Here is a 26,620-nt window from a genome sequence, read left to right on the forward strand (position 1 = left end):
ATTTTCTTCCGCAACATGCTAGTTATTTTTCTTTGTATGAATTCCAAACACAATAGACATTAGATTCTAGTTTTTCGGATTTGTTTCGAAGTTGTGTTTTTTTTTGTTTTTTGAATTTGTGATTCGATTGTTCTTTTTGGTTAAACCTAGAGTTATATAAGGAAATTAAATATTAACTTTCCTTAAAAGGCTTTGTCTAGGAAGTGACGGTTGCTCCCATATTCAAGAAGGTCTAGTACCTCGCTATGTTTAACCTGGAAGCCAATTTTAGAAATTAATATTTAATTGAATTTATAACATAGGTGGATTTGAATCAATAGTGTTAAGTTCCGCTTGCGATCCAAGTCTAAACCATTAAGAACAGATAAGTTAAATTTAGAATCAATAATGTTAAGTTCCGTTTGCGATTCCTAATTTAACTTCTAAAGAACACAATATGTTGTTTATGAAAGGTTAGACACTTATAAAAAATTTTTGTACAGTGGAACTGGTACGATCTTCCTAGGACTAACCAACATTATACACTTAACGAAGCAATAAAATGATAAAATAGAAAAAGATAGATAATTAATAAAGGAAAGAGAAAACTAAATAGAACATTCCATCTATCATTAAATGAGAAGAAGTCAAGATACAGATATCCTCCGTCGGTAATCAATATAATTAAATAAGGAAAGATGGAGGGTCACCAGAAAAGGTATAAAAAGGGCACGCTAAGTATGAAGAAAGGCAAGAAAAATCTTTATCCTTAGTACTCACTTTTTTCCTCTCCTGTTTCTGACTTGAGCGTTGAAGGGTCAACGCCAGGGACCCTTTCCCTGGTTTTGATTTTGTTTTGCAGAGAGCGAGATCTTCATCCCGTCAGCAGAACTGTCACCTCCCTGGCTTTCCAGCTTCACGCCTTCGGACATGATCATGAAAGAGAGTAAGGAGACAGAAGATTTTATTTAGTTACAACGTGAGTGATTGTTAATCCAAGACAAATATATGTGCATTAACAAACTCCCTCCTAGACCATGTCGGAAGCGGAGAAACCTCTTACAACAGTTGGAAGCTCAAAACGTGATTATAGAAGTTAAGAAGAGGTGTGTTCTCTTTACAACTAACTTCGAGGCACAATATATATAGTCTTTGGTAAGTAATCGTATACTGACGTGGCACATCAGAGACGCCTAAAACACTTGAAGGCACATTAAACTGGATAAAAATTTATCCTCATCTCAATGTCTATTTTTTGATCCGGTAGATTGGAGGCACCTCAGATGGTGGCTTCTAGGCGCCTCAGTTTTGTTAACGTGAACTTTGCTGTTTTATCCACTCGGGAACGACTCCTGTGCATAGAGACACCTCAGTTCATCAAAGGCGCCTCCAGTGTCTAGCTTGCAAGGCGCCTCAATACAACTAAGATGCCTCCAATCAATGGAGGCGCCTGAGATGGCTAATTTCTAAGTTGACTATCTACTTTTTCATAAACTCGAGTGATGTTTCAACCGTCCAGAGTTGAGATCAACTAGGACATTTTCATCCAACAAATTTTTTTCTGACTTTTCATTCCTTGAATATATCATACGCGTCCTTCTCACTCTCTAGATGTATCTAATTCCTTAAACATAAAATATCAAAATACACATGAAAACTAACTCAGTTATATTATATTATCACTCCTGGATCTATCCCTATAGCCTGTTGCGACTGAGTCATCTGTGATAGTTACGAAGTTCGTCAGAAGGATTTTTTTTTAAAAAAAATAAATTAAATTTGGAGAACACTCGGCTAGACTTTCCAAAACTCATGTCCACTTCACAAAACTGCGGGATCCCTACTGCTTTATTTGCCTTCAACGGATAAAATACTCGAGTCGCTATCTCCAAAGGCGCAGCGGACTCTTTTTTCCATAGACGCAAACGTCGGCCTCCGCGGACCACACCCTGCGCTAATCCAAACCTCCCCCGTGCCAATCCCGCCTCCTTTTCTCCTCCGTCGATGGTGGCGCTCAATCTCGCTGCGAATCCCACAGGGCCTTCTAATTGAGCTGATCGGAAGGGGTTTTTTCCATTTGACTGGATGCTGGCGATCTGCTCGGCCGGAGCGCCCGTCAACCTCTGCCTTCTTCAGGGCGAGAGGGGCACCGGCCGTGGAGGTTGCATCGGGGGCCTATCGGCGAAGGTCGGACGGTGGCGATGCACTGGCCGCGGTCGCTTGCCGGTCTCTGCTCGAGCTCGGCTTTCTAAGTTCTTCTCTTCCCCGATCGGTTTGGATTCTCAGGTTTGATCTGATTTCTCCAGTAAAGGGTTCGTGTTCTGGTCTCCGGATTAGGTCTGTAATCGCCGGCGGAGGTTCTTCGTGCTTCTCCTTATTCGTTTTTGATATGTGGTTTTGCATCTGGATTCTGGAGTGTGCAATGCCTTTTGGAATTGGAATTGGAATTGATCAATATCTGCTTATTGGTTTGCCTTGCTTACTTTCATATCGTTTGCATGGTGCCTACCCAGAAAATAAAGTACTTGCAGTCAAACTTCGATGAATAAGTTTATTATCCAAGAAAATTATTTTTGCAATGATTTTTGTTACAGATTTCTGAAAATATATATACATATTTATATGTAGTAGACATGTTTGCTTCGTGAATTGCTACATGAGTGTTGCTTGTGGCGGGTTCCCATCTATAAGATAGAATGTTGTAAACCCCTCTAAATGGTGTATATGCCAAATTTTGTTTGCTCTTATTTCTTTAATTATGCCTCTATTTCTCATTTCTTAGCTCTTGGTCTAGATCAGTTCTCCATTGGCGAATATTGTTTCTTTGACCTTATCTTCATTTTTTTTTCCACTTATGCCATCAATAGGGATATTTTCTTTTGAAAAATAAAAAAATACTGGAGGTGATTAGATATTCCAATTTCCAAAGCAGTCATACATTCTTGTTTTTATAAACTTTGTTTGGGAGCAGTCATGAAACTTTACCTTTCAAGTTCATGGTATATCTCATTGGCTCTTGATCATTTATGTGGCTAAATAGCCTTATTTTTAAGCTGTAGACCTTTCAAACTCAAGATGTATCTCAAATGCTGTGGATTGGTCCTGTACCCGGTGACATTGCTGAAGTGGAGGCATATTGTAGGATCTTCCGAGCTGCTGAACAATTGCATTCTGCTATAATGGGCACTTTGTGCAATGCAGAAACTGGAGTATGTGCTGTTCCTTATGATATCCCTTCTGAGGAAATGCCCATGCTTGAAGACAAGATAGTCGCAATACTTGGCTGCATGTTAGCATTACTAAATAGAGCTAGAGCAGATGTCTTGTCAGGGAGGTCATCTATCATGAGTTCATTCAAGGTCTCAGATATTACTACTTTGGATGGTAAGGTTCCGCCACTTGCTGCTTTCAGGAGTGAAATGAAAAAGTGCTGTGAGAGTTTGCAAGTTGCTCTTGCAAGTGTTTTTACACCCATTGATGATCGCAGCATTGATATCTTGAGGAGACTGCAAAGGTTGAAGAACGTATGTTATGATGCTGGATTTGCACGCCCTGATGGCTATCCTTGTCCAACAATTTTTGCCAACTGGGGTCCTGTATACTTCTCCACTAGGAAAGAGGACAGCGTGTTGGAAGATTCTGAGATAGCATTTTGGCGGGGTGGTCAACTAACAGTCGAGGGTTTGACATGGTTGTTGGAGAAAGGATTTAAAACAATTGTAAATTTGAGGGAAGAGGCATCCAATGATGAATACTACCTAGATACTGTTCAAAAAGCCATTTCACATGGAAAGATAGAGTTGATAAATTTACCTGTTGAAGTTGGGACTGCTCCTTCGGTAGAACAGGTTGAACAGTTTGCTACGTTAGTTGAAGATCCAAATCAAAGGCCTATCTATCTGCATAGCAGGGAAGGTGTCGGTAGAACTTCTGCCATGATTTCAAGGTGGAGGCAGTATATAACACGGTCTTCTTCAGTTTCAACCCTCCACTCTAACATGAATGGAAAAGCATGGAAAAACACAACAGAAGAGGAAAGCCTAAACCCACATAATCCTATGTTACCATTGTCTAAGGAAAACACATCTTTAAGAGATGACCTCATTCTGCATTCTTCATCAGATGTGTTTATTGGTAACAAAAATCAAGGTTTTCCAGCTCCAGCAGTTGAAAACCAGCATGAAAAGATGAACCGCGAGGTTGTTTTAATAGATAACTCACAATCAGAACAACGAAATTATGATGCTAATGCAAACATAAGCTCCAACTTCTCTATATGCAGCGATCCTCTTAGGTCACAGTTTCCTACATGCAACATTTTATCAAGGAAAGAAATGATCACATTTTTCAGAAGTAGTGAGTTTGCTCCAAAAACCTATATGAATAATCTAAAGAAGAAGTCTACAATGTTATCAGTTACAAGTGTGCCATCTCAACTAAGGGATCAAGCTAATGGAGCTTCAGAGGGTCTCAAGTTACCAGTTCAAATTCAGTCTCAAATTCCAAAGGCAGAACCTACTGATGGTAACCTCCATTTTAACATTAGTACCACCACTGGCCTAAATGGAAAACCTATCAGTACTGCAGCTGATGTGGATGGCTATCCTAAATGGGTAGGCACTGCAACTACTGAACCTAATGCTATAAGAAATGCGAACAATAGTAATGGTGAGCAAGTTTTAAGTATCACTGGGGGAAAAGAAAAAAGGAAAGATGCTAAAAATTCCTCGGAGATGGACGACAATGCTTTGGCTCTTGGTGGAGATATGTGTGCTTCAGCTACTGGTGTAGTTCGGCTTCAATCAAGAAGAAAAGCAGAGATGTATCTGGTACGTACCGATGGGTTTTCTTGCACCAGGGAAAAGGTAACAGAATCATCTTTGGCTTTCACACATCCAAGCACCCAACAACAAATGCTCATGTGGAAGTCTCCTCCAAAGACTGTGCTACTGTTAAAGAAGTTAGGGAAGGCACTTATGGAAGAAGCCAAAGAGGTACTTGTCACTGGTTTTATTTTTATTTCTGTTGCTATGCTGTAGACTAATATTATGTTAAGAAATTGACCTTTTGATTAGATAATACATGAAATACAATGAGGAACTCAAAAATTGTAAGAATAAAGTTCAGTGGCATTTGTAAATTTGAGGTATGTTCTCTGCATTCTTATTTGCAGGGTTATTGGAGGGGCTGCACATGCTATCACTATTATGCTTGGTTCTTATTATTATAAGTACTAATGATTAATTTATCTGCATCCTTCCCGTCTAGGATGGGAATTTGGTCGGGACCTTATGAACATAATCTAATCCTATGGACCTTTCCCAATTCATAGATAGGATTTCAATTCCAATAATCTTAACTTACTGGAGTGTACTTACATTTACATATACATTTAAAGTTGAACATGTATTGAAAGCAGGCCAATTCCATACCATCTATGAAGTTTTTTTTTCTACCTGAAAATGCTTTTTAAGTTGTAAATTGAACTCTTTTTAATTTGGTCACTATCTTTCATCGATAGAAATCACTACTTGCAATATGAAAATGTAACACATTACGATTTACATTTTATTTGTCAATTACTAATGAAGGTTTTAGTTATGCTTTATCATATGCAGTGAGCACTTGCAATGTTTGCAATGTTTATAATAATATTAGACAATGAATGTTAATATGTGAAATAGTCAAAGGTGTCTGATAAATTTGATAATTAAAATAGTCGAATTGATTAGAGTAGAAGGTTAAAGGGGTAGGTAGAGTTCAAAGAAAATATGACGTAATTAATTTGAATACGGTCAGCATTATTTCCTTGCATAGAGCTCAATGAGGGGATAAATTCATGTAGACAACTCCAAATAGTTGGGAGTTGGGACAAACACAACTTAATGAAAATTAAATTTTAATATATATGTCAATTATAAAGGTGAAATATAATTTCATAAAATACTTGTTAAATTGAAGATTTTGCAATCACACACTCTAATCCAATAACCGAATTAGATCTAATAGCCGACCATAAATAGTTGGGGCTCTTGATTTTTTCTATAACTATATAAGTTCCTTAATTTTTTTTAATCAAATTCTTTATACAAATATCGAGTCTTACTTTAGCAGTCGTATGATTTTATTTTTGATATAAAATCCATGAGGTTGAATCATTATTAGATCCTAGCTTGGTTTTTAAGTTGATTTCTGTTTGACAGTTGTGTTTTAGTTAGCCATTTTGCTTAATATTTAACAGGTGATTTAGACTTGCATAGAGATCAACATGATAAGATTAGAAAAGGTTGAGGGTTGCGCTAGGCCTTGACAATAAGCATATACATCTTAAGAGATGATATTCATGTAGGTGATTCCGGTAGTTGGGGCCAACACAACCGAGAGTTAAATGGCTGGACAAGAGGTAGGCAACTTCAAGTAGTTGCGACTGGCATTGGTCTTTTGTTGATTCACTTTATAGTAAGAATGAGAATAAGATGACATTTGTCTGAACAACAATAGAAATCATTCTGTTTTTTGAATGACAACCGTGGGAGTCACTTATTCCATTTCAAGTTTTCTATTTTCCATGTTACTAACCACATTATTAACAAATATGCAAAAATGAAAAGTTTTATCTGGTTAGTGAATTTTTTACTCTTATCTCTCCAGCCTCTGTTTCAACTTGCTTTCTTGTAGAATACTCATTTTTGAATGTGCAATGGATGCTTCTTAAGAACTTCTATTCTAGTTCTTGTCTTTATATTTATATGTTTGAAATTTAGACCATCCTATGAACAGATTTATTTTATCTTGTCTTTCTATTACATATCTTCTGTTTTGGAAAATGCAGGTTGCTTTGTTTCTTTACCATCAAGAGAAAATGAATGTTCTTGTAGAGCCTGATGTGCACGATGTATTTGCTAGGATCCCTGGTTTTGGTTTTGTGCAGACCTTCTATAATCAAAATACCAGGTAATGAATATATTTCCAAGCATATTACCAGATGTTAATATCAGATGACGAACAGATTTCTGAGCATATTGCCAGATGTATAGATGTTCTCACATATCTTGGAATCATGCAGTGACCTTCATGAGAGAGTTGATTTTGTGGTTTGTTTGGGAGGTGATGGTGTCATTTTACATGCTTCAAACTTATTTAGAGGTGCAGTTCCTCCTGTTGTCTCATTTAATTTGGGGTCTCTTGGATTCCTCACATCCCATCCTGTATGTCTTTCCTCCAGTTTTGATTGTATTTTCTCCATACTAGGCCCCTTTTGTGATGATATTAGATTGTTTTTCTTGCAGTTTGAAGAGCACAAACAAGACTTAAGAGCGATTATCTATGGGAACAACACAGTAGGAGTCTATATTACTCTTCGAATGCGTTTGCGATGTGAAATATTTCGCAGTGGAAAGGCGGTTCCTGGGAAAGTGTTCGATGTTCTAAATGAAGTAGTAGTCGACCGTGGTTCTAACCCATACCTTTGCAAAGTCGAGTGTTATGAGCATAATCATCTTATAACCAAAGTACTGTACCTTTTATGCATCGTAGATCTTATATATTGGACAATTACTTTATTACTATAATTATATCTTTTAATAGGATCTTGTTCACATTCTTACTCTTCCTTGAGTCATTTGTCATGAGCATATTATTTGTCCTAATAGCTTATTTCATGTTGTCTGAGAAAGTGTTAAATACTCCATGAGAAGTGTTTTTGCCTATTATGTTATATTGGAAATAATCCTGATAGATCGTTCATTTGGTCGAATTAAGATACACCAACCTTGTTAGCTACATTTTCTTTTAGATGAACCTAATATCTGCCCATGCACATTCTATGTTGTTTTAAACTTATTTTCAGAATTTCATGCTGTTGTACTAGAGAACTAGTTTAACTTTTGTCTAATTTATCATAGGTACAAGGTGATGGGGTTATAGTAGCCACACCAACTGGAAGCACAGCCTACTCAACAGCTGCTGGGGGGTCCATGGTCAGTAACTTTATCCATACCTTTTTATGGACAATTTTATCTCATCGATGTATGTTCATCATAGTTTTAAAATTTTCCTGTTTTATTTATTTTCAATATTTGAACTGTTTGACCCAACGCCAAATAGTCAGGATCACACTACGACAATATGAGTATTTGGATTGTTTGAACTTGAAAGTAACTTTGTTTGCTACTCAGAAACTATGCATAACCAGAAATAGTTAAAATAGTTTTTATCTACCTGATTAAATAGATTTTATTGTAAAACTTTAGTTATTTTAACATACACACAACAATATAACAATAATGTTTGTAATTTTAATATGTCAAGGTGTTGTTTTGATCCTCTTTCTCTTCTATTTTTATTTTAGTTTTTCTAGTAAGTGAACTCCAATACTGCTAATCCATTCCACAATAAGGACGATCTACCTTGTCCTTAGTTTTCATTTCACTTTATATCATCGCCTAACTCATGAAGGCTATGCAGTTCAGGCATAAATATGACTATTGTAGCTTCTTAGTAGACCTTACCTGAAATAAAACATTCTTCAGAATCAATGGCAGGAAAGAAGAGTAAAAATTATGATGTTCCAAGACACCAAATCTGTTTGAGAAATCCAAAGTTCATATGTGATATTTAATGGAGGCATAAAGATCGTTTTATCCATGATATTCTATTTTTACCCTTGTCTTGTTTGAGCAACAGATTGAATGTATTTGCTTTACCATATAATAACAAAGTCATTAGATTAGGCCTGCTTCTGACTTTAGTTCTCTTGTATTGCAATTGATATAGAATTTCGATTGTTTGAGGTCCATTTTACCATGGCTTTATGTTTGTTAATATTTAACAAGATATTGTTTGTCAGATGAGCTTTGTCTAATCCCTATAGACTTGGAGATCTCGGAAATTACTATGTATTTAATTTCGGTGTTCAAAATGATCTGTTCTGGACTTTGCTGTAATGGTTCTTCATTATTAATAGCAAGATAGAACTTACAAACTTTAGGCATTTGAAAACATGTAATCATTCTGACTTGAATTCATTTGTTGATCGTTAATGGTGTTCGTAGCGGTTTGTCAGATTTTCATTTCTTTTCGATTTCACTGTGTGCTGAGATAGCTGTTGTAACTTGCAGGTCCACCCAAATGTTCCGTGCATGCTATTTACTCCGATTTGTCCGCATTCTCTTTCATTTAGGCCCGTCATACTTCCTGATTCTGCACAGCTAGAGATGAAGGTGAGATTCGTCTTAAATTTCTCCTTGTAGTGTCGCGATTATCTTGTGAAGTCTTTCAGATTTGACTTAAGAGGCAAGACTGGTTAATTTAGCTAAATTATGTAGTTGAGTCACAATATACATGGAAGTAAAACTCACAAAGAGAATTATTAGTAGATTCTATACCTTCTACTGATGCATTTGTCAGCCTACTAATCTGCAACGTCTTACCAGATTCCTGAAGACGCGAGAAACAACGCATGGGTTTCGTTTGACGGCAAAAGACGACAGCAACTCTCTAGAGGAGATTCCGTTCGTATAGCAATGAGCCAACACCCACTCCCAACTGTAAATAAATCTGATCAGACAGGAGATTGGTTCCATAGCTTGATTCGATGCTTGAACTGGAACGAACGGAAGGTTCAGAAGGCACTATGACTTCGAGAGCTTAACCCCCACCTGACCCCAAATAGCTTACACATCGGTACATACTATACCTCCCTTCCAAACTCGAGCAACGACCTTCAAAGACCTCTGCTACGTCTGTACATAGTACAAACCATCATGATGCCTAATGCTCAAAGTCGTGAACATCATGAAGATTTTGTTGGGCTTCTACACTGATTACTCCTTCGAGAAGGCATCGTTCCTGAAACTTTTTTTTCGTTAATACACCGAGAATTCTGTTAGTTGTATACTTCCATGTAAGATAACAAAGAGATCATGTTTTCTCTTCAGCCTTGTTCAAACTTCTGTTGGAAGTTTGAATTATCTATAGTTCATAATCTTCATCACAGCAGAATCATGTTGATCAACAATTAATGGAGTTCAAGAAAACCCGATTTGGAACTACTACAATGGCTGGTCAACTATCTGTTGTCATTTTCTTTTCAGGTAAGTGTAGCTCTCTGCATGTTTTAACCTAACAAATCTGTATCTCAGCTTTTCATTTAAGTTGACTTACTTATTGCAAGGAACAAGTGATCAGAGTGGTCAGGGAACTGAAGCTGTCTGCTTGTTTTAACTAACAAATCTGTATCTACTTTTCATTTGTGTTGACTTTCTTCTTATTGCAATGAACAAGTGATCACAGTGATCAGGTAATTGTTTACTAACAAATCTGTAACTTTTCTTTTCATTTGAGTTGACTTTCTTCTTATTGCAATGAACAAGTGATCACAACGATGGAGGTGCTTAACTTAGTGCTTGTGAAGCTTCCAATTTCAAATGGTGAAGGTACACGGATATCGTATTCGAATCTATCTTGACATTCCATTTTTGAGCTTGAGCTCTTTTGAAAATAAGTTTTCAAGTTGTTGAAATTAGGGCTTCAAGCCTCAACCTTTTTTTCTTCCTCTAGCTCGTTGCTATCTTGGTGATTAGTCCAATGAAGAGTAACCTCGCTTGAATACCACTTGTTAGGACACTTTGGGCGCTAGAGGGGGTGAGAGATGATTAGTTCCAATCGCTTCGTTGATGATAATTTGCAATGGGAAATTCGAAGTAATCGTTAATATTAGGATTTATTTGTTATCCACTTCCTTAAGATGACTAATCCAAGGATCCATACAGTGCACATGCTCTGTTGGTCTCTTGCGGCCGACAGAGGGGGTAAATTATCCTGCACAATATAAAATAAACAAAATATTTTTCTCGACTTTTCAAACTAAATTAAGACATACTTATTTAATAGTAAACTAATTAAAAAGAAAGTAGAGGCAGATCTTTTTCTTGGTTTACAATCAAAAGATTGCTAGTCCAAGACGTCGAAAGCTCACTATTAAATCTCCTTCTGACGGAAGAGCCTCTTACATCAGTTAAAACACTAGATCACAAAGTAGAACAGAAGAGAAGATTGTTTACAAGTGTTGTATTGCCTACTAAGGTCAGGGTCGTATTTATACCCTTACTCCGGGCTCCTGGAAGGGTTCTGGGCGCTGAGGTGTGGATAAAACTTTATCCACGGCGCAACAGATCGCAACAGCTCAATCTAGATAAATTTCTCTAGTCCGGGTACCTGGAATAGCTCCAAGCGCCCAGACCGCCTTCACAAGGGGCGCCTGGCCAAGGCGCCCCAGTTGGACCAAACTAGTCCGGGCTCTTGGACTCCAGGCGCCCGGACCACAGTCAACTTCAGGTTGACTTTTCGTCCAGGTCTTCCGTTCTAGCTCCGCTCGTTTGGGTAATTTTGACCATCCTGAATAGGGCTACCTGAAACCATTTTCCGGCCTTCTTGAGTAACTTTTCTCTCTTGCTTCTCGTCCCTCGGAAATATCGCGCATCTCTTTCTTGTCTGCCAGCGTACTCTTTCGCAATTTCTCGTGCCTCGAACGCATCGAGCTCGTCGACTCTCTCCCGTGTCGTCCTCGTTAACTGCGTCTTTTGCTCGACTTCTTGTGCTCCTAAGTTCTTGCACACTTATACACAAGACATCAAAAGACAACATGACCTAATTTTGATTTGATTGATCACATCAAAACTACCACAGGTTACTTATAATCTCCCCCTTTTTATGTGAGCAATCTAAGTTAAGTTACAGAAAATCAAAAACAAATAACAGTAAGGTAATAAATATACATTTTGTAATTATGCAAAAATAAAGATGTACCTGTTGGTGCAGTTTATAATAACGGTCTAACTAAGGTTTTGATGAATGACAAATAAGTTAAGTTATGTATAATTGTGATTTAACCACTTTACCAAGTGTGCAGGAGTTAACCCTATAGGTCGACGGGCTGACCAGATATCTGGTGAGAAGTCCAAATAGGTCGACGGGTCGACCGGATATTTGGCAGAAAGTCCATCTAGGTCAACGGCCCGACCGGATAGCTGGTGTGAAGTCCAGCTAGGTCAACGGGCTGATCGGATAACTGGTGCAAAGTCCAGATAGGCTGATGGGCCGACCAGATATCTGGCAGGAAGTCCAGTTGGATCTGTAGACCAGACAACTGGCAAACTGGTAGGTAAATGTAAGTCATTGGAGGAGAGTGAATAAGTGAGGGTGCGTCCCGGTTGAGGGGGCAGTAGGCGTCGGTCCAGTTTAGGTTCATTTCGGATCCCTAATCTGAGACCTTGCCTAGTTCTGTGTCTTTGGTGGATAGGAACTAATTACTACTGCTTAGTATTGTGCTAACACTTGTCTTGCAAGTCATTATTTGATTTATTGGATTAACGTTGTTTTGTAGGACAGAGGAGCAAATTTGCCTTCGGCTGAATAGTATCCGAAGGCGCCTTCAAACAGATGAAGACGCCTTCGTACTATTCATGGAAGGCGCTTTCCAAAGGACAGAGTTTGACAATTGAAATAGATAAGACAACATTTGCGGGATAAACTTTATTCAATTGGAGGCACCTTCAATGCCGATTGAAGGCATCTTCCATACTCTATTTAAGACTGCTCGCCCAAAGCTTCTACAATTACTAACATACAAGCTTCTACGCATCTGATTGAGGTTTCGACTGCTCCGGTCTACTGCTATGACTCTGCTATGACGCTGTTGCAGACGACTACTGCCAAGGAATCGACCGACACTGAGCCTAAGCTAACAATTTTCAAAGGTGTTGGGTAACGAACTGTAATTTGTGCATTTAACTATTTGAAATAGGATAAGTGCAGGGTGTTGTACTTGTTTCATCTTTTTGTGTACTCGATTTCCTTTTTCGGATGTACCGCAAAAGGTATTTTAGTGGATTACCCATCGATAGGTTTGTGGAACTTGGGTTTTGGAGTAGGAGTCGCGAAACGCTCCGAACCAAGTAAAACCGAGCGCGTATTCTTTTACTTGCTTTTCTATTTTTATCTTTTCTTGTAATTTTTCATTGCGTACTGAGTTCTTAAAAATGAAAAAGGTCAGTTTTTCAAAACCACGTGATTCACCCCTCTCTCACGTGTGACTCGATCCAACAGTACCCCCTCCCTAGACTTAACCTCTAAGTTTTTCCCTTTGATCACATTAAAAATAGGGGTATACTGTGAAAATAACTTGTAGTCAATTGTGGAAAAATTATGAAAATTTCTTATAACGGTTAAATAGCCTTATCATAAACCAGTGATTAAATTTTCATGAAAAATTGAAATTAATTTAAACAATAATAAATTATTTTTTATATATTTTTTTTTCTTTAAAAATTGTTAAAAAATAGTTTCTAAGTTTAAAAAATCTTGAAAAATTTTCGAACAATGTAATGGAGCAAGTATTTTTATAGAAAAAATAAATTTTCAAAAATTCAATCTTTGAGAATTTTTAATGTTAAAAATTAGTATTTCGATAAATAATTCGAAGAAAATTTAATAACTATTGAAAAAATTTGAAAATACTTTCTTAAATAGAGAATATGATAAATGTTAATAGAAAAATACATTTTACAAAAAAATAGCACTACTAAATATTTTTAAATTGAACATTATGATTTTTGTTAAAAAATTATAAAAATTAATACAATGATAAAAAAAAAATTATACAAAAAACTCAATGTCTAATTAATTTCAAACAAAAATTATAAAAAAAAATATTTAGATAATTCTAAGCAAACATCAAATATTAAATCAATTCAAAAGTAGCATAAAAAAATTTAATTTAAGCACGATTTTATAATCCAATATAGATTTTTTTCTATCGGATTAATCAAAAAAAAAAAATCGGAATATATTTTTGTGATATTCTTCTAATTGGGCTCTTATGACATCTAAAGTGTGAGTTTAATTTTTTAAAATTTGAAATAGCTATATTCGAAGATGCATAATTTTTTAAATTTTCTATTTTTACTTTCAATTTTTTGTTTTCAATTTTTAATTTGTCGAAATCTTCTAATCGACAAGATATTACTAAAGTTCCTTTTAACTCATTATTTTTTTAATAATTTTTTTGTTATCATTTTCTAATTGACAAGAAATTTTTTTGAGAAAATTTTAATAAATTTAAATAACTGGTCAGGAGGTAGAGACCGTACTTGACTTACCTTGTCGATCTCATTATCTGAAGCTCCCCCTGTAGTGTTGTTTCCTTCTGATGTTGCTCTCCCTTCATCGATGCTCTCGATACTCATTTCAGTTGCTTGAAATGTCTCTTGTAGATTAAAAAAATGCAGCAACACTGCTCTCAGAATCTTCCAAGAACTAGTAGTGAAGAATGGAAAAGAAGAAGAAGTTGAATCCTTCGAAGAAACATCTTTTATCTCACAGACTACAGCTCCCGATCGATCGACCTTACCCCTAATCGATTGTCACATCAGATCCGAACAAATCAAGCCGTTTAAACCTCGTAATAACTCTTTTTTGATTCTCCCAATTAATTATCTAATGCTTGTGAATTCTTCTCAATCAATTACCTAATTGATTAAATTTCTCACGACAAAAATAACTCCCCAATCGATTGCTTAATCGATTGGCCAATTGATTCATCATTTCTCTGTGCTCGTGATCTAGGCTCCCAATCGATTAGCTAATCGATTGTCTAATCGATTTAGGCATTCTTATCTCTCATGACAAACAACTTTCAATTGACTTGACCCAATTAATTACCCTGATGCGGATAGAGCTTGGGGTATAGGAGTGATTAGGGAGAAAGAGAGGGGCAGTTTTGTCTTTTGGGAGGAGTAGGGTTGTGTTTAAAGGTTGGCACTGTTCACGCAGAAAAGAGGTTTTTTTCCTCCGTGCTCTTTCCGCCGCCAGGAGGAGGATGCCCGGACCTAGCTGCTTGTGTTGCCCATGACATCAGCCAAGCCGGACGCCGACAGCCTCCTCCCCGCACGACACTGTCCCTTACTCGCCGGAGCCGCCCCACACGTCGACGCCATCCTCTCCACCGCCGACGCCGCCTTCTCCTTCCTCACCGGAACAGGGAGGGGGCAGCTTCTCTCCCACACCGCCGGCTGCGAGTGCCTCAGCCGGCAGTGGCTTCCAGACGTTCGCCAGCGCCTCCCTCAGGCCACATGCTTTCTCTAGAGGCTGCCGCCACCGGCACCTCCCGCTGCAGCCACTGCCGCCGCCGTCTCCGGCCACCAACGCCATCGTCTCGGGCGACCACTGCCACAACCATCTTTGGCGGCCAGCGCCTCCGACATCCGGCGCCGTCTACAGCGATCGATGTCGCCATGGCTAGCGCAGTTGCCTCTAGCGGCTGTCCCCATCGTCTACAGCGGCTGTCGCCGTCTCCGCCTACTCCGGCGTCCGCCGTCACCTCTTGTAGCCACTGCAGTAGCCGCCGACACCTCCGGGCAGCATCGCCACCCTCCGAGCAGTCGCCTTCCGAGGGCTCAGGTATCGCACTATGCCTATATTCCGGTCTGCGAGCCGAGAGTGTGTTCGGCCTTCGTGCCACTGTTGCATGCCGGCCTGCGAGCCAAGGTTATAGTTGGACCGTTCATTGTCTTGCGGATCCATATCGCGCCCAGCTTCTAGCCACCGGAGCCAGCTACTCATCTAGCAGGCATCTACCTACTCCTCACGACTGCGGTGACTCGATCAGCACCGCGACCAGCTCATCCATCCATCCGAGGGCGCCCCCCCGGGGCCAGGGTACGTCACCGTATTCATTTTGTACTTATTTTATTGTCCTGTTATTATGTGGATGTTTATATATTCGCGGGACCCACCTCGATCATCGAGGTACCAGAGATCGGGGCAACCTGGTCACTGGTTGCAGGTGTTGTTGACCAGAAGACATCGGACGACTTGGTCAACACAGGAGACAACTCATCAACCTGGTCATGGGGATGCGGTCAACTTTCCAGACACGTCACACCGGCAGGTCCGTCTTCTCAGCTTCTCGACAGGATCATACCCAATTGATTGCTTAACCCTAACTTGCTTAATCTAAGTTTAAGGTTCCTTTGCCCAACCTCCGGTCAACCGTGACCTGTTGTGACTTTCGCACCATGTACCTGATCAACTTTTGACCCACTTGGACTTTGTCAACTTTCTGTTAGACTTCCGATCACCAAGTGCGGTTCTCCTTGACCCACTTGGATTTTCTTTTTGCCTAACTTCAGTTAGGACTTCCCTTTGTCAACCTGTGGACTTCCTTGACACACTTGGACTTTCCTTTCCCTAACTCTCAAGTTAGGACTTGTCTTGTCAACGTGCGGTCCTCCTTGACCCACTTAGACTTCCTTTTATCTAACTACAGTTAGAACTTTTCTTTGCTAACGTACAGTTCTCCTTGACCCACTTAAACTTTCTTTGCCTAACCCTCGAGTTAGGACTTGCCTTGCTAACGTGCGGTCCTCTTTGTCCCACTTGGACTTCTTTTTGCCTAACTGTAGTTAGGATTTTTCTTTTGCCTAACCTTCGAGTTTGGATATTACATTGCATAATTTCCAATTAGGACTTTACCTTTGCCTAACCCTCGAGTTAGGACTTTGTCTTACCTAATCTTTAGTTAGGACTTTATCCTTGCTTAACCCTCGAGTTAGGAATTTACCAATTAAGTATCGGGTTCTCTATGACCTACTTGACTTTCCTCTCATATATCGTCAAATATCCGATCAGCCTTAACATTCTTGATATTTTTCATATATTTTCTAAACATATTGTCTCAACATCAAAACTCAAGCTCAAACTCATTCAAGTTTATTTAAATTGGTCAACTTTCACCTGAGGACGATTGTACCAATACTTTTCTCTTTTTGATGTTTGACAATATGCTTAAGTTAGACTAATCCATATTAACTTAATTTTCATATCAAATGCATGAATGTGAATTTCTACCTTAAGTACCTCGTTGCTTAAGGATGTTAGTTAAGACAATAGGCCCTCCTTTAGGGTATCTCAATAATTTTAAAACCACAAGGGTCATTTTGAAAAAGACAAATAAATTTTGGAGTGAATGAAAATGATAGATTTTGACTCACCAAAACATATGTTTCATTAATTACATTCGGAGGGATGAAATTGGGAGGAATATTTGGAAGTTCTACTTGTCACTAGCTATTTGGATGAACATGACTGGTGATGCTATCTCTAGTAGGATCCTCTGTCTCAAATATCTCATATCCCTATGTCTTTTCGTCGATCAAGCATCCTCAAGATGTCTGTGTGACATCCTCATGATGTGTATTACATTCTTAATATATAATCTGACTCGTCCAATTGATAAAGAGACACAGGGTGTTTGGGGTCCAGAGAGGTATGGAGATGTCTTGTCTGCTTCTTCCAACTTTTTCTCTTTGCAAGTAGGTAAAAACAGAAAAAAAATCAAAAAGAAGATCAATAGTTCTTATCTCTTTATCTTTCTTCCGCGATCCTTCCTCTCACGTGATCGATATTTCGTAAGAATAAAGGTGTCGAACGAGCTAAACTGTAAAGGATTGGCCTAAGTTGGCATTCTTATTATTGCAATGAAAAAGTGATCAGGGAACTGAAGCTGACTCTGCTTGTTTTAACTAACAAATCTGTATGTCTTCTTTTCATTTAAGTTGAGTTTCTTCTTACTGCTCTCTGTTTCTTAAAACAAACAGTAATTTATTAATCCATACCACCATTTAAATTATAAACCAATAACAACAATAAGAGCAATAATAATAAGTAATTATGTGACTAATTATAAGCTACTAATTAACTGCTTTAACTGCCTCAAATCTCGGTTCCTTGGCCTTGTACTTCTGCTTCACGTACACGTCCATGTAGTCTCCGAACAAGAACTCCGGGTACGTGCCGGTGCCGTCGCCGGTTGCTTCCGCCGCCGGCGAGATAGTTGCCTGCGCTGCCGGGTTGTAGAAAGTGGCGATGGAGCGGCGGTTGCCGTCGCTGGTGGCGAGCACGCGGTGCCACGCGCTCTTGTACCGCCCGTTGCTGAGCACCTCTATCTGGTCGCCGGTGTTGATGACGATGGCGTCGGCGAGCGGCTGCACGTCGACCCACTCGCCGCCCTTGAGGACCTGCAGCCCGCCGACGTGGTCGTCCTGGAAGAGGACGATGACGCCGCCGGCGTCCGTGTGCGGCCGGAGGCCGAGCTCCACCAGGTCCAGCCGCGGGCACGGCGGGTAATGGCTCACCTTGGTGCCGAAGAAGGGCCGGAGGTGGCCGCCGCCGGTGAACCTGCTCCTGATGGTTCCCTTCTCGAGGCCCAAGTTCTCGTCCATGATCTCCATCAGTTTCTCGGCCAGCTTCTTCACCTCTGCTCTGTACTCCTTCATCGTCTCCCTGATCGATCATCCATCAAACAATTTGTCAATAATTCAAGAACAATTGTCATCGAAATTCAAATTCATTCATTCTTTTACTTGAATTGCGGAGGGTGAGAAGGCCATTGGTTGTCGTCTTCGAGAACAAAGACATCTTCCCAATCGACATCTTCCAACTTCTTCTTTTCGACTTCTTCTTCTTCTTGAACAAGTCGGTCGAGGAGCTGAACAGGCCGAGAGGTCTTGAAGCCCTCGGCCCGGTTCTTGTAGCACTCATTGCACACCTTCTTCACGCGTTCCAGTAGCTCCACCGGAATCCCATGGTTCACGAGCTGCAATTCGATAGTTGGTTATCGGTTCTAGATCGAACAGAGCCTCTATATCGTATAGAAAAGGAAAAGAAAAGATGGTAGTATCATAGACCTGAAAGAAGCCCCATTCTTCGCATCCATTGGCTATCTGAGCCAAGGCCTTGGCCCTCTCCTCTCCCTCCAACTTCGAGAAGTTGATAACCGGAATTGCCATAAGACCTTATGTATGTATGTATGTATGTATGTATGTAATCAACGATCGAAGAAACTTTCGCGACTAGAGAAGTTGTGGAATTGGTGTGAGGAATTCATGGCAAGTGAGGGGGTGTTTTATAGAGCAGGGTTTGGGGTTTGATGGGTAGTGTCACAATCTAAGGAAGTAGCAAGGAAGTTCCTTTAAAGGATGAATCAAGATAGAGAATTAGATTTGGTCAAGTTGCGCAATGGATTGTATTGTGATGAATTATGGAGAATATGGTCTTGTTTAGCTCAATGAGGAAAAAGGGTAACCTATTTTTCGATGCCCCTTAATTCATGTTCTTCTAGTAAGTTTCCTCATCGATAGATAGCTAGTAAGATTTTGATTCTACATCTTGAACATGTTGATCATATGGAAAACACTTTCTTGGCCTTTTGTCTGTTTTTTTGGGTCAAACTTGCTTCGCAAGTTTGGCATTTCGGCTGCTTTAGTATTTAAATGAAAATGTTCATTTTACCCTTGATAGTTATTTATCTTCACAAACACCCTCTAGTGAGCACCTAAGAATTATATTGGGTGTCATTTATAGGTATTGCTCCAATCTAAGACAAATTTGAGTTCTTAATCAATAGAAGTAGTAAATATTCGTTGTGACAAAAAGGTGAATACGCTCGTCTCTAGCGCCTTCGTCAATCCGTCTCAAGGCTAACACGGAGGAGGTAAATCACGGGCGGCTACTAGCCTTTGGAATAGTGACTAGCACATAAGGGAGGTATTTACCTCGGCTTTGCCGAGATTCGAACCCCAGACTTCATTGTGGCAACACCTCATGTGCTAGCCACTAGACCCATCCCAGGGGAAAAAAAAACTGTATGGGTAAATTTTTTATAGTGACCGACACCACCGCTGAAACGACCCCTTATCAGAAATCCCCGAAGGGATTTTTGGGTGAACGGTACCACTTAATTGCGAGTTTGATTGTCTTTGATGATATAAATCATGTTTACAAAATTGCAATCCTGGCGATTGGAGCAAGGAATCGATCTTGGATCTTACAAGTTCATTTTTATAGTGGAATTATAGTAGGATCGGTGGAATCGTAGCAGAATCGGAATAGGATCAATAAAAGTTTTGAAAAGTAATTAACTTTTGACTCAGGTTGAACATGAGACTTATAATATATCAAATCAAAATTTATTTAGAGATTTACAGTTAATTATTAGGTAAAATTCGTAATCGCCCAATCTTAGACCTAAAAACAATCATTTAAAACCTTTTAGATGTTCGAAAGATTTTAAATCTTTTTTTATTATATTGTGGACTATTTATAATTTACGTTATTTTCGTCTTTTACAAAGTTAGGATTAGGATTCCGAGACTATTTAAACATCAGTATAGTTGTTTTTAGTTAGTTTTTGATCAATAATATTTTATGATTTCTTTTTCCCAAAATAATAAGGTTTTTTATACATATTATTTGATATTTTGTGGAATTTTGTGGAATCAACAAGTTTTTAGAAGATTATTTCCGACGCTCATATTTAAATCAAAGGTTTTAATCGTTTCCGCTACATTAGTTACTTTGCTATCTTTAAACTTAGTCATTTTGTTAACCAATATAATATTCTTGAAGTTGAATGATTATTGTTATTATGTTAGTAGATAAAATTTATATTATTTTATTTTATGATATGAAATTATAAATATTATTGAGTGTTATTATGCTGCAGTAAGTTAAATTATTAGTTAATTTAAATTTATATATGTAATAATGCATACATATGCAAAATTAATAATCTATTTATGTAAATATTTTTTTAAACAAAATTTAATTATTAATTATGTATTATAAAATTTCAAACATTTTTAATAGGATGGTATGATTTTATGATCCAATCACAACCGATCTAATCCTAATATTAAATTGATCCTATATAGTGGCAAAAGATGAATACGTTCGCCCTCAATATCCTCGTTAACCCATCCCAAGACCAACATGGAGGAGGTAAATCACGGACGACTACTAGCCTTTGTAATAGTGGTTAGCACATAAGAGAGATATTTACCTCGATTTTATCAAGATTCGAACCCCAAACTTCAAATGATAACACTTCATGAACTAATGATGAGACTTATCCAAAAGGACATATCTTAAATTCTATATAGAATCATGATTCTGTAAACTAATACCGAACCCACTCTCATATTTATCTAAGAGTTTTAAACTCTTGTCATTTGATCGATATAATAAAAAATCATGTAATCACAAACACATGGCCTTGTTCAGGTTTTAAAAAAATCACCTCGTTATTTAAGGATGTTAGTGCATAGGATTCTTTAAACTTTGTAGGGTATCTTGATAATTTTAAAACCAGGAGGGCCATTTTGAAAAAGGCAAATAAATTTTGGAAGTGGAATGAAAATGATAGATTTTGACTCACCAAACATATTTTCCATTAATTACAAGTTGAGGGATCAAATTGGGAGGAATATTTGGAAGTTGTAATTGTCGCTAGCTATTTGGATGAATCCATGACTAGATAGTGATACTAGAGAGAGGAATGGAGATGCCTTATCTTCTTCTTACAACTTTTTTTCTTCACAAGTAGGCCAAAAAAAAAGATCAATAGTTCTTATCTATCTTCCTTCTACGATCCTTCCTCTTAGCGATCAATCTTCCATAAAAATAAAGTATCAAACGAGCTAAACTACCAAAGTCTTGGCCTAACATTCGGGCTTATGTTCGGTATGACTTGAATTGCAAATGCCAATCACTCGTTGTGTTTAGCATTGCTTTGTGTGTTTAGGCATAAATTATTCGATTGTCACCTCTTTGGATTGTGACAAACAAATCACATCATATTCAAGAAGGTTTATTCGATCGCCATCTTTATTTGACCTATGATGAAATTCACACACAATATAGTACTCATTCCTCAAACTCTTGGTCCCCTCGGATGAGTCTAGTGGCTAGCACATGAGGTGTTGCCACAATGAGGTTTGGGGTTCGAATTTCGATAAAATCGAGGTAAATACTTCCCTTATGTGCTAGTCATTATTCCAAAGGCTAGTAGTCGCCCGTGATTTACCTCCTCCGTGTTGATCTTGGGACAAATTAACGAAGACGCTGGAGACGAATGTATTCATTTTTTTTTTTACCACATTACTCAAACTCTTATTAATATTTGGCCATATGCACATAACATTTCTGTTCGAGTCTAAGCCAAACAAAAAAAAAAAAAAAGGTTTAGTATGAGAACAGAAAGATATATATATATATACCTCCCTATGTGAAGAGAGGATAGAGTTGGTTGTCATTTTCATTCTCAAGGATAGAGACCATCACAAGTTACAAAACTTCTGACTTTTGAAGGTGGAAAAAACATCTTAAAATAATCGACCAGATGAGATCGCTATAAGTATGGGTGAACAAGGGTTCGATTAAATTGAATTAATTAACGGAACAAATTTAAAAGTTCGATTTGATTTTTAAAATATTGATTATTTTGATTAATTCAGTTAGGCTTGGATTTCAAACCAAATAAATTGAATGAGTTGAAATTTAAGGGCATCTCCAATGGGAGATTTTTAAATAGATTTGTGAAATGGAAAAGATGAAGAAAAAAACTTTAAGCATTATAGAGGTAAGATTTGAAATGTGTAGTTTAAGAGTAGTAATAAAATTTTAAATCATTTCAAAATTAATCATATGAGTGAGGTCAGTAATTAATAATGTATTTTTTTTTTGAAAATGTAGTTTCTAAAAGAAATTATAAGAAGATGGTTGCCAAAAAAGTGATAGATTTTTATGTTTTTAATGTGACATATTAGAAATTACATAAAAGCTCAAATAAAACTCTCATATAGAACTCTAACCATTAAAGATTAAAGATGTCCTAAGTTATTAATTGCAAACTAGCTGAATAAAAAGTTAAAATAAATAGAAATGTATAATTATTAAAAGCTTCAGTTTTTATCAAATTAATAGATTAATTGAACCAATTTTTATTGAAAAATTTAGTTGGTTAGACTAATTTAAAAATAAAACAATTTGTTCGATTTCGGTTAAATCAGTTCGGTTTTAAACCAATTGCTAGCCCTAGCTACAAGCAAAGATTTCTTTCTTTGATCTCACTGGCAAATTTAGAATTATTAACAGAATGTGTATGCTCAATTTCAATTTGGACATAACATTACAAGTATAGAAACATAAGCACAATCAGATTCATTAACAGAAGCTACAAATCACAGCAAAGCAATAGCAATTGCAGTTCCTATAGGAACTACTCTCTCATTCAGTCACATCGTTGATCGAGAAACATTACTTGCACTTGTGCTTAGACAAAGCACATTCGTGATTTGTGACTCAGGCAAGGTTGAAGCCTCTACAGTCGACGGTTCAGGGGGCTGAAGCTTCAGCAGTAGAAGAGGTTTGAGGTGCTGGTGGTACTGAAGCTTCAACTATTGACACTGATTTGAACTTGTCGATGTAGTAACTGAGAGGTGGTCCGGCATAGTCGACAGTGGGTACTTGTGGCTGATTTTTGCCAACTTGAACGAGTATGAAGGAGGCTGCAGCGATAGAAAACAGCGCTACACCAGCAGTTATGGCCACAGTATTCCCAGTTCCATCGACTGAAATTCCAGCAGTGCCCGAACTTATCACACTATCTGCGACGTAAACTGCTGGCTGGACAACAAAGATTTGGTAAGAGGAAAAACGATTTCATGTTTATAATTGTTTTACTTCTTACAGTACTTAAAGCATTCTGAGAGCATTTGTTTGTCCAGCAGTAACTTTTGTCAGCATAACTACCGGCTTTCTAAGAACAAAAGGTTACCACACAGAGGCAGACATTGCAAACCTCGACCGAGTAGATGTTTGTTTGTCCAGCAGTATCTTTCTCGACATAACCAGTCCAGCCCTTGTTTCGAGGTGGGAAAGTCCCTACCACCTTTGTTCTTTCAGCGGCTAACCATTCTACGCTGACCTTTCCAACCTGCAAAAATATGTAAGCTTTGCTTGGATAATTGTCTTGCCAGTCAAGAAAGAAACCACATCTTTGATGAAACCAAAAGAATAACATGTTTATTCCGAAATGCTACAATGACATCAGGCCAAGAATTTAGTTACTGTTGCACTGGAAAACGCAAGTGTTACTGTAAATTCTACTAGCTGTTTGAAAACATTGAAACTAAGACAACAATTCAACTACAAATATCAAATTATGAATTTGATATTTTCTAACTCTTATAGGTTCATTTGCCATACTAATTTATTTTGTATGGATTCTTTCTAAGTTGTCCAATACTTTGAGTCTTTGACCCGTAAAGCAAAAGATGATCAAATAAGAATTGTGGAATCTCTCTACATATTAAATATATATTCTGATCTTGTTGTTAAACAGTAGATGCAAAGACATCTAAACTCATAGGAATTTCTTGTCCGTCCACTTCAAGCTCAATTCCTAACTATTGCATATAATCCATATATATAGTCACCATTTACACATAATTTTGAGTTTGGTCAACTTGCAAACTTTCGGTGTGGTACTGGGACTAGAACTATTTATAAAACTAACAAAGCATTTTGCAAGTGAAAGAAGGAACTAATTAATGGCTAGAGAAAAAAATCATCCATAGTGAAACCCTAAATATCAAGAATCCTTCTACAGATTTGAGGGAAATCCACGTTCACTTGAATGCTCAAGTTCAAGTAATCATAGCAATGTAGTCAGTGATCATCAAAATGAAAGATTCCCATCTGGATCGCAACAAGAAGGGGAGAAAATGACAAAAGGCAAACTAGTTGAACCCTGCCTGATGGAAGCAAGAAAAGAGACTCTCCAATGACAAAAAAGGGAACCTTTATCCAATGGATGCGAATTGAATTATACATTAGAGCATCCACATTAGTATTAATATATGAGTGTTATAATACTCAAATGGTATTACAAACCAATGTGAATGAGTGTTATAACACACATTAACCGCGTTCAAAGAATTGAATGCCGTTAATGTGCGGATTTTATATAAAAATTTTAAAAATGAATCAAAATTAATTTTGGATATAAAAATTAAAGATGAATAAATGAACAGGGGACCCATAAATAATCAATATTAATGTTAAAATGAATATGAGTGTGTGTTAATAAAAAGGAGGTATTAATATAATGAGTAAGTACCTGGCATGTTAGTTGAAGAGATAGCATATATTAACGTTCAAACCAATGTGGATGCCCTTACTAAGGCTTGATAACTAGCCATAGTAGCATTACAGTTTGCAAAAGGAGTTGAGCTAGAGCGACTAAGAACATGGATGGCAAGAACAAGAATCAAAAATGGGATGGCCATGGACATACCTACCTCCTCATCAGATAGAAAAACAACATTAACATATTACCATCTAAAAGACAATAATTACACAAGAAAAAAAACTGATTACTAAGAAATAAATAACTTGAACCCTATTGTAATTGAATAATGAAAGGGGAGTATCAAAGAAATAAAAAAAAAACAAAAGGAACATCATTCATAGCAAGTGAATTGACTCATAGATTGTAAAGGTTTATTAAATTGCTATAGGAGTATTACAGTTTGCAAAAGGAATAGTACAGTTAGGGGAAAACTAGAAGCATGGATGGAAAGAAGAGCATCCTTACCAGATAAAAGACAAATCAATAGATTATCAACTAAAATGTAACAATTACACAATGGGTAAAGTTACTACCAAAAAGTAAGTAACCTCGATCCTACGGAATCATGAAAGGGGAATCACTATGTAGGAAAAAAAAGGAACTTCTTTTTTCAAAGCATGTGAATTGATTTATACATTGCAAAGGCTCATGAAATTGGTATGCAAAAGGAGTTGAGTTAGGGCAAAAAGTAAGAACACGGATGGCAAGCACAGAAATCTAAGGACTTGGGATTGACATGGCAAGGACATGAACATTCATACTTCCTTCTCAGATAAAAAAAACAACATTTTAACCCTATCCTCATGGAAAAAGAAAAAAAACGACTCTCTGGTGACCAAAGAAAACTTATCCAAATCATGCGAGTTGATGCATACACAAAAACAAGAAGGCGGATGGCGAGGAGAAGGATGAAATGGAAGGGATGGAGGCGGAGACGCATACCTCCTTATCCGGAGCACAGTCTTCGGCATTGCAATCAGATTCGTCGGGGCTGGAGGAAGAAGCGGCGGCGGAGAAGAAGAGCCCGGTGCTGACACACTTCCCCCTCCGTGGATTCCTCCCCAAGAAACTCTGAGAGGGGAGCGGGAGCAAGGCGGAGACCATGGACCGGGCGGTGGTGCCGGCCGCCATGAAGACGAGACGAGACGAGACGAGACGAGATTTAGTGGACTGGAAAATAAACTCCGGGAATCAGATTAAATTGCGAAATTTATTTTCATTTTGCACCTTATAGTTTATTAATAGATTTTAAAATACCCCTACATAATTTAAATTAACCAATCACGACCCTTGACTCTGAGTTTCTAATATTTATTTAATTTATCTTTTCAACTTTTAAATTTTATTTCCTAAAAGATTAAAAAATTTAAAGCTTATTATAATTACAATGTTTCAAAAGATTTATTATATTTAAATCATAATATTTCTTAAAATGATATTTTGTTACTATTCAGCTTACTTGTTTCTAAAGGTAAATAAATATATAATTAATAATCTTGTATACATGAATTTATTTCAATTTTATTGTAAAAATTAATAATATTTTGACTAAATATATATTAGGTAGATAAAGTTAAATACGGAAATAATTTAATAGTTAAATATATTTTA

General features: G+C 37.6%; 4 protein-coding genes across 5 annotated transcripts; 2 read left to right on the forward strand and 2 right to left on the reverse strand.

Annotated features, from left to right (window-relative positions):
* The first annotated feature begins 1,841 nt into the window (after positions 1-1,841).
* On the forward strand, positions 1,842-10,034 carry LOC122023562 (probable NAD kinase 2, chloroplastic). Its single transcript, XM_042581723.1, has 8 exons — positions 1,842-2,265; positions 3,039-4,973; positions 6,812-6,933; positions 7,046-7,187; positions 7,269-7,490; positions 7,884-7,958; positions 9,099-9,200; positions 9,414-10,034. Exons 1-8 carry the CDS (start codon positions 2,065-2,067, stop codon positions 9,615-9,617), a joined length of 3,003 nt encoding a protein of 1,000 aa, XP_042437657.1. The 5' UTR covers positions 1,842-2,064; the 3' UTR covers positions 9,618-10,034.
* A 4,672-nt stretch (positions 10,035-14,706) lies between these two features.
* On the forward strand, positions 14,707-24,060 carry LOC122023399. Of its 2 annotated transcripts, none has more exons than XM_042581489.1 (4): positions 14,707-15,696; positions 15,794-15,928; positions 23,183-23,520; positions 23,604-24,060. In XM_042581489.1, the coding sequence occupies exons 1-3, from the start codon at positions 15,111-15,113 to the stop codon at positions 23,221-23,223; spliced, it is 762 nt and encodes a 253-aa protein (XP_042437423.1). In that variant the 5' UTR covers positions 14,707-15,110; the 3' UTR covers positions 23,224-23,520; positions 23,604-24,060. The 2 variants fall into 2 exon arrangements, with proteins under 2 accessions (XP_042437423.1, XP_042437424.1); XM_042581490.1 differs by having other exon boundaries at positions 23,607-24,060.
* Positions 17,640-18,902, reverse strand: LOC122023398 (1-aminocyclopropane-1-carboxylate oxidase-like). The gene is made up of 3 exons (XM_042581487.1): positions 18,726-18,902; positions 18,402-18,634; positions 17,640-18,321 (listed from the first exon to the last, which is right to left on the reverse strand). The coding sequence occupies exons 1-3, from the start codon at positions 18,825-18,827 to the stop codon at positions 17,730-17,732; spliced, it is 927 nt and encodes a 308-aa protein (XP_042437421.1). The 5' UTR covers positions 18,828-18,902; the 3' UTR covers positions 17,640-17,729.
* LOC122023400 (protein MAINTENANCE OF PSII UNDER HIGH LIGHT 1-like) lies at positions 23,015-26,191 on the reverse strand. Its single transcript, XM_042581491.1, has 3 exons — positions 25,952-26,191; positions 23,678-23,812; positions 23,015-23,502 (listed from the first exon to the last, which is right to left on the reverse strand). Exons 1-3 carry the CDS (start codon positions 26,138-26,140, stop codon positions 23,212-23,214), a joined length of 615 nt encoding a protein of 204 aa, XP_042437425.1. The 5' UTR covers positions 26,141-26,191; the 3' UTR covers positions 23,015-23,211.
* Between the last annotated feature and the right edge of the window lie 429 nt (positions 26,192-26,620).

Source organism: Zingiber officinale, chromosome 9B (genome assembly GCF_018446385.1).
Source record: "Zingiber officinale cultivar Zhangliang chromosome 9B, Zo_v1.1, whole genome shotgun sequence".
Classification (NCBI taxonomy): Eukaryota; Viridiplantae; Streptophyta; class Magnoliopsida; order Zingiberales; family Zingiberaceae; genus Zingiber; species Zingiber officinale.

Excerpts from the sequence above, each read along its gene's own strand:
- LOC122023399 (XM_042581489.1), top strand. The coding sequence starts at position 15,111 with ATGCTTTCTCTAGAGGCTGCCGCCACCGGCACCTCCCGCTGCAGCCAC. Across the intron at positions 15,697-15,793 it reads GGCGCCCCCCCGGGGCCAGG|AGATCGGGGCAACCTGGTCA; the intron begins GTACGTCACCGT and ends TCGAGGTACCAG. Across the intron at positions 15,929-23,182 it reads CAGACACGTCACACCGGCAG|GCAAGGTTGAAGCCTCTACA; the intron begins GTCCGTCTTCTC and ends TTTGTGACTCAG.
- LOC122023400 (XM_042581491.1), bottom strand. The coding sequence starts at position 26,140 with ATGGCGGCCGGCACCACCGCCCGGTCCATGGTCTCCGCCTTGCTCCCG. Across the intron at positions 23,813-25,951 it reads ACTGTGCTCCGGATAAGGAG|GTTGGAAAGGTCAGCGTAGA; the intron begins GTATGCGTCTCC and ends ATATTTTTGCAG. Across the intron at positions 23,503-23,677 it reads CAAACATCTACTCGGTCGAG|CCAGCAGTTTACGTCGCAGA; the intron begins GTTTGCAATGTC and ends TTTGTTGTCCAG.
- LOC122023562 (XM_042581723.1), top strand. The coding sequence starts at position 2,065 with ATGCTGGCGATCTGCTCGGCCGGAGCGCCCGTCAACCTCTGCCTTCTT. Across the intron at positions 7,188-7,268 it reads GATTCCTCACATCCCATCCT|TTTGAAGAGCACAAACAAGA; the intron begins GTATGTCTTTCC and ends TTTTTCTTGCAG. Across the intron at positions 7,491-7,883 it reads ATAATCATCTTATAACCAAA|GTACAAGGTGATGGGGTTAT; the intron begins GTACTGTACCTT and ends AATTTATCATAG.
- LOC122023398 (XM_042581487.1), bottom strand. The coding sequence starts at position 18,827 with ATGGCAATTCCGGTTATCAACTTCTCGAAGTTGGAGGGAGAGGAGAGG. Across the intron at positions 18,635-18,725 it reads AAGAATGGGGCTTCTTTCAG|CTCGTGAACCATGGGATTCC; the intron begins GTCTATGATACT and ends ATCGAATTGCAG. Across the intron at positions 18,322-18,401 it reads TCTCACCCTCCGCAATTCAA|GGAGACGATGAAGGAGTACA; the intron begins GTAAAAGAATGA and ends ATGATCGATCAG.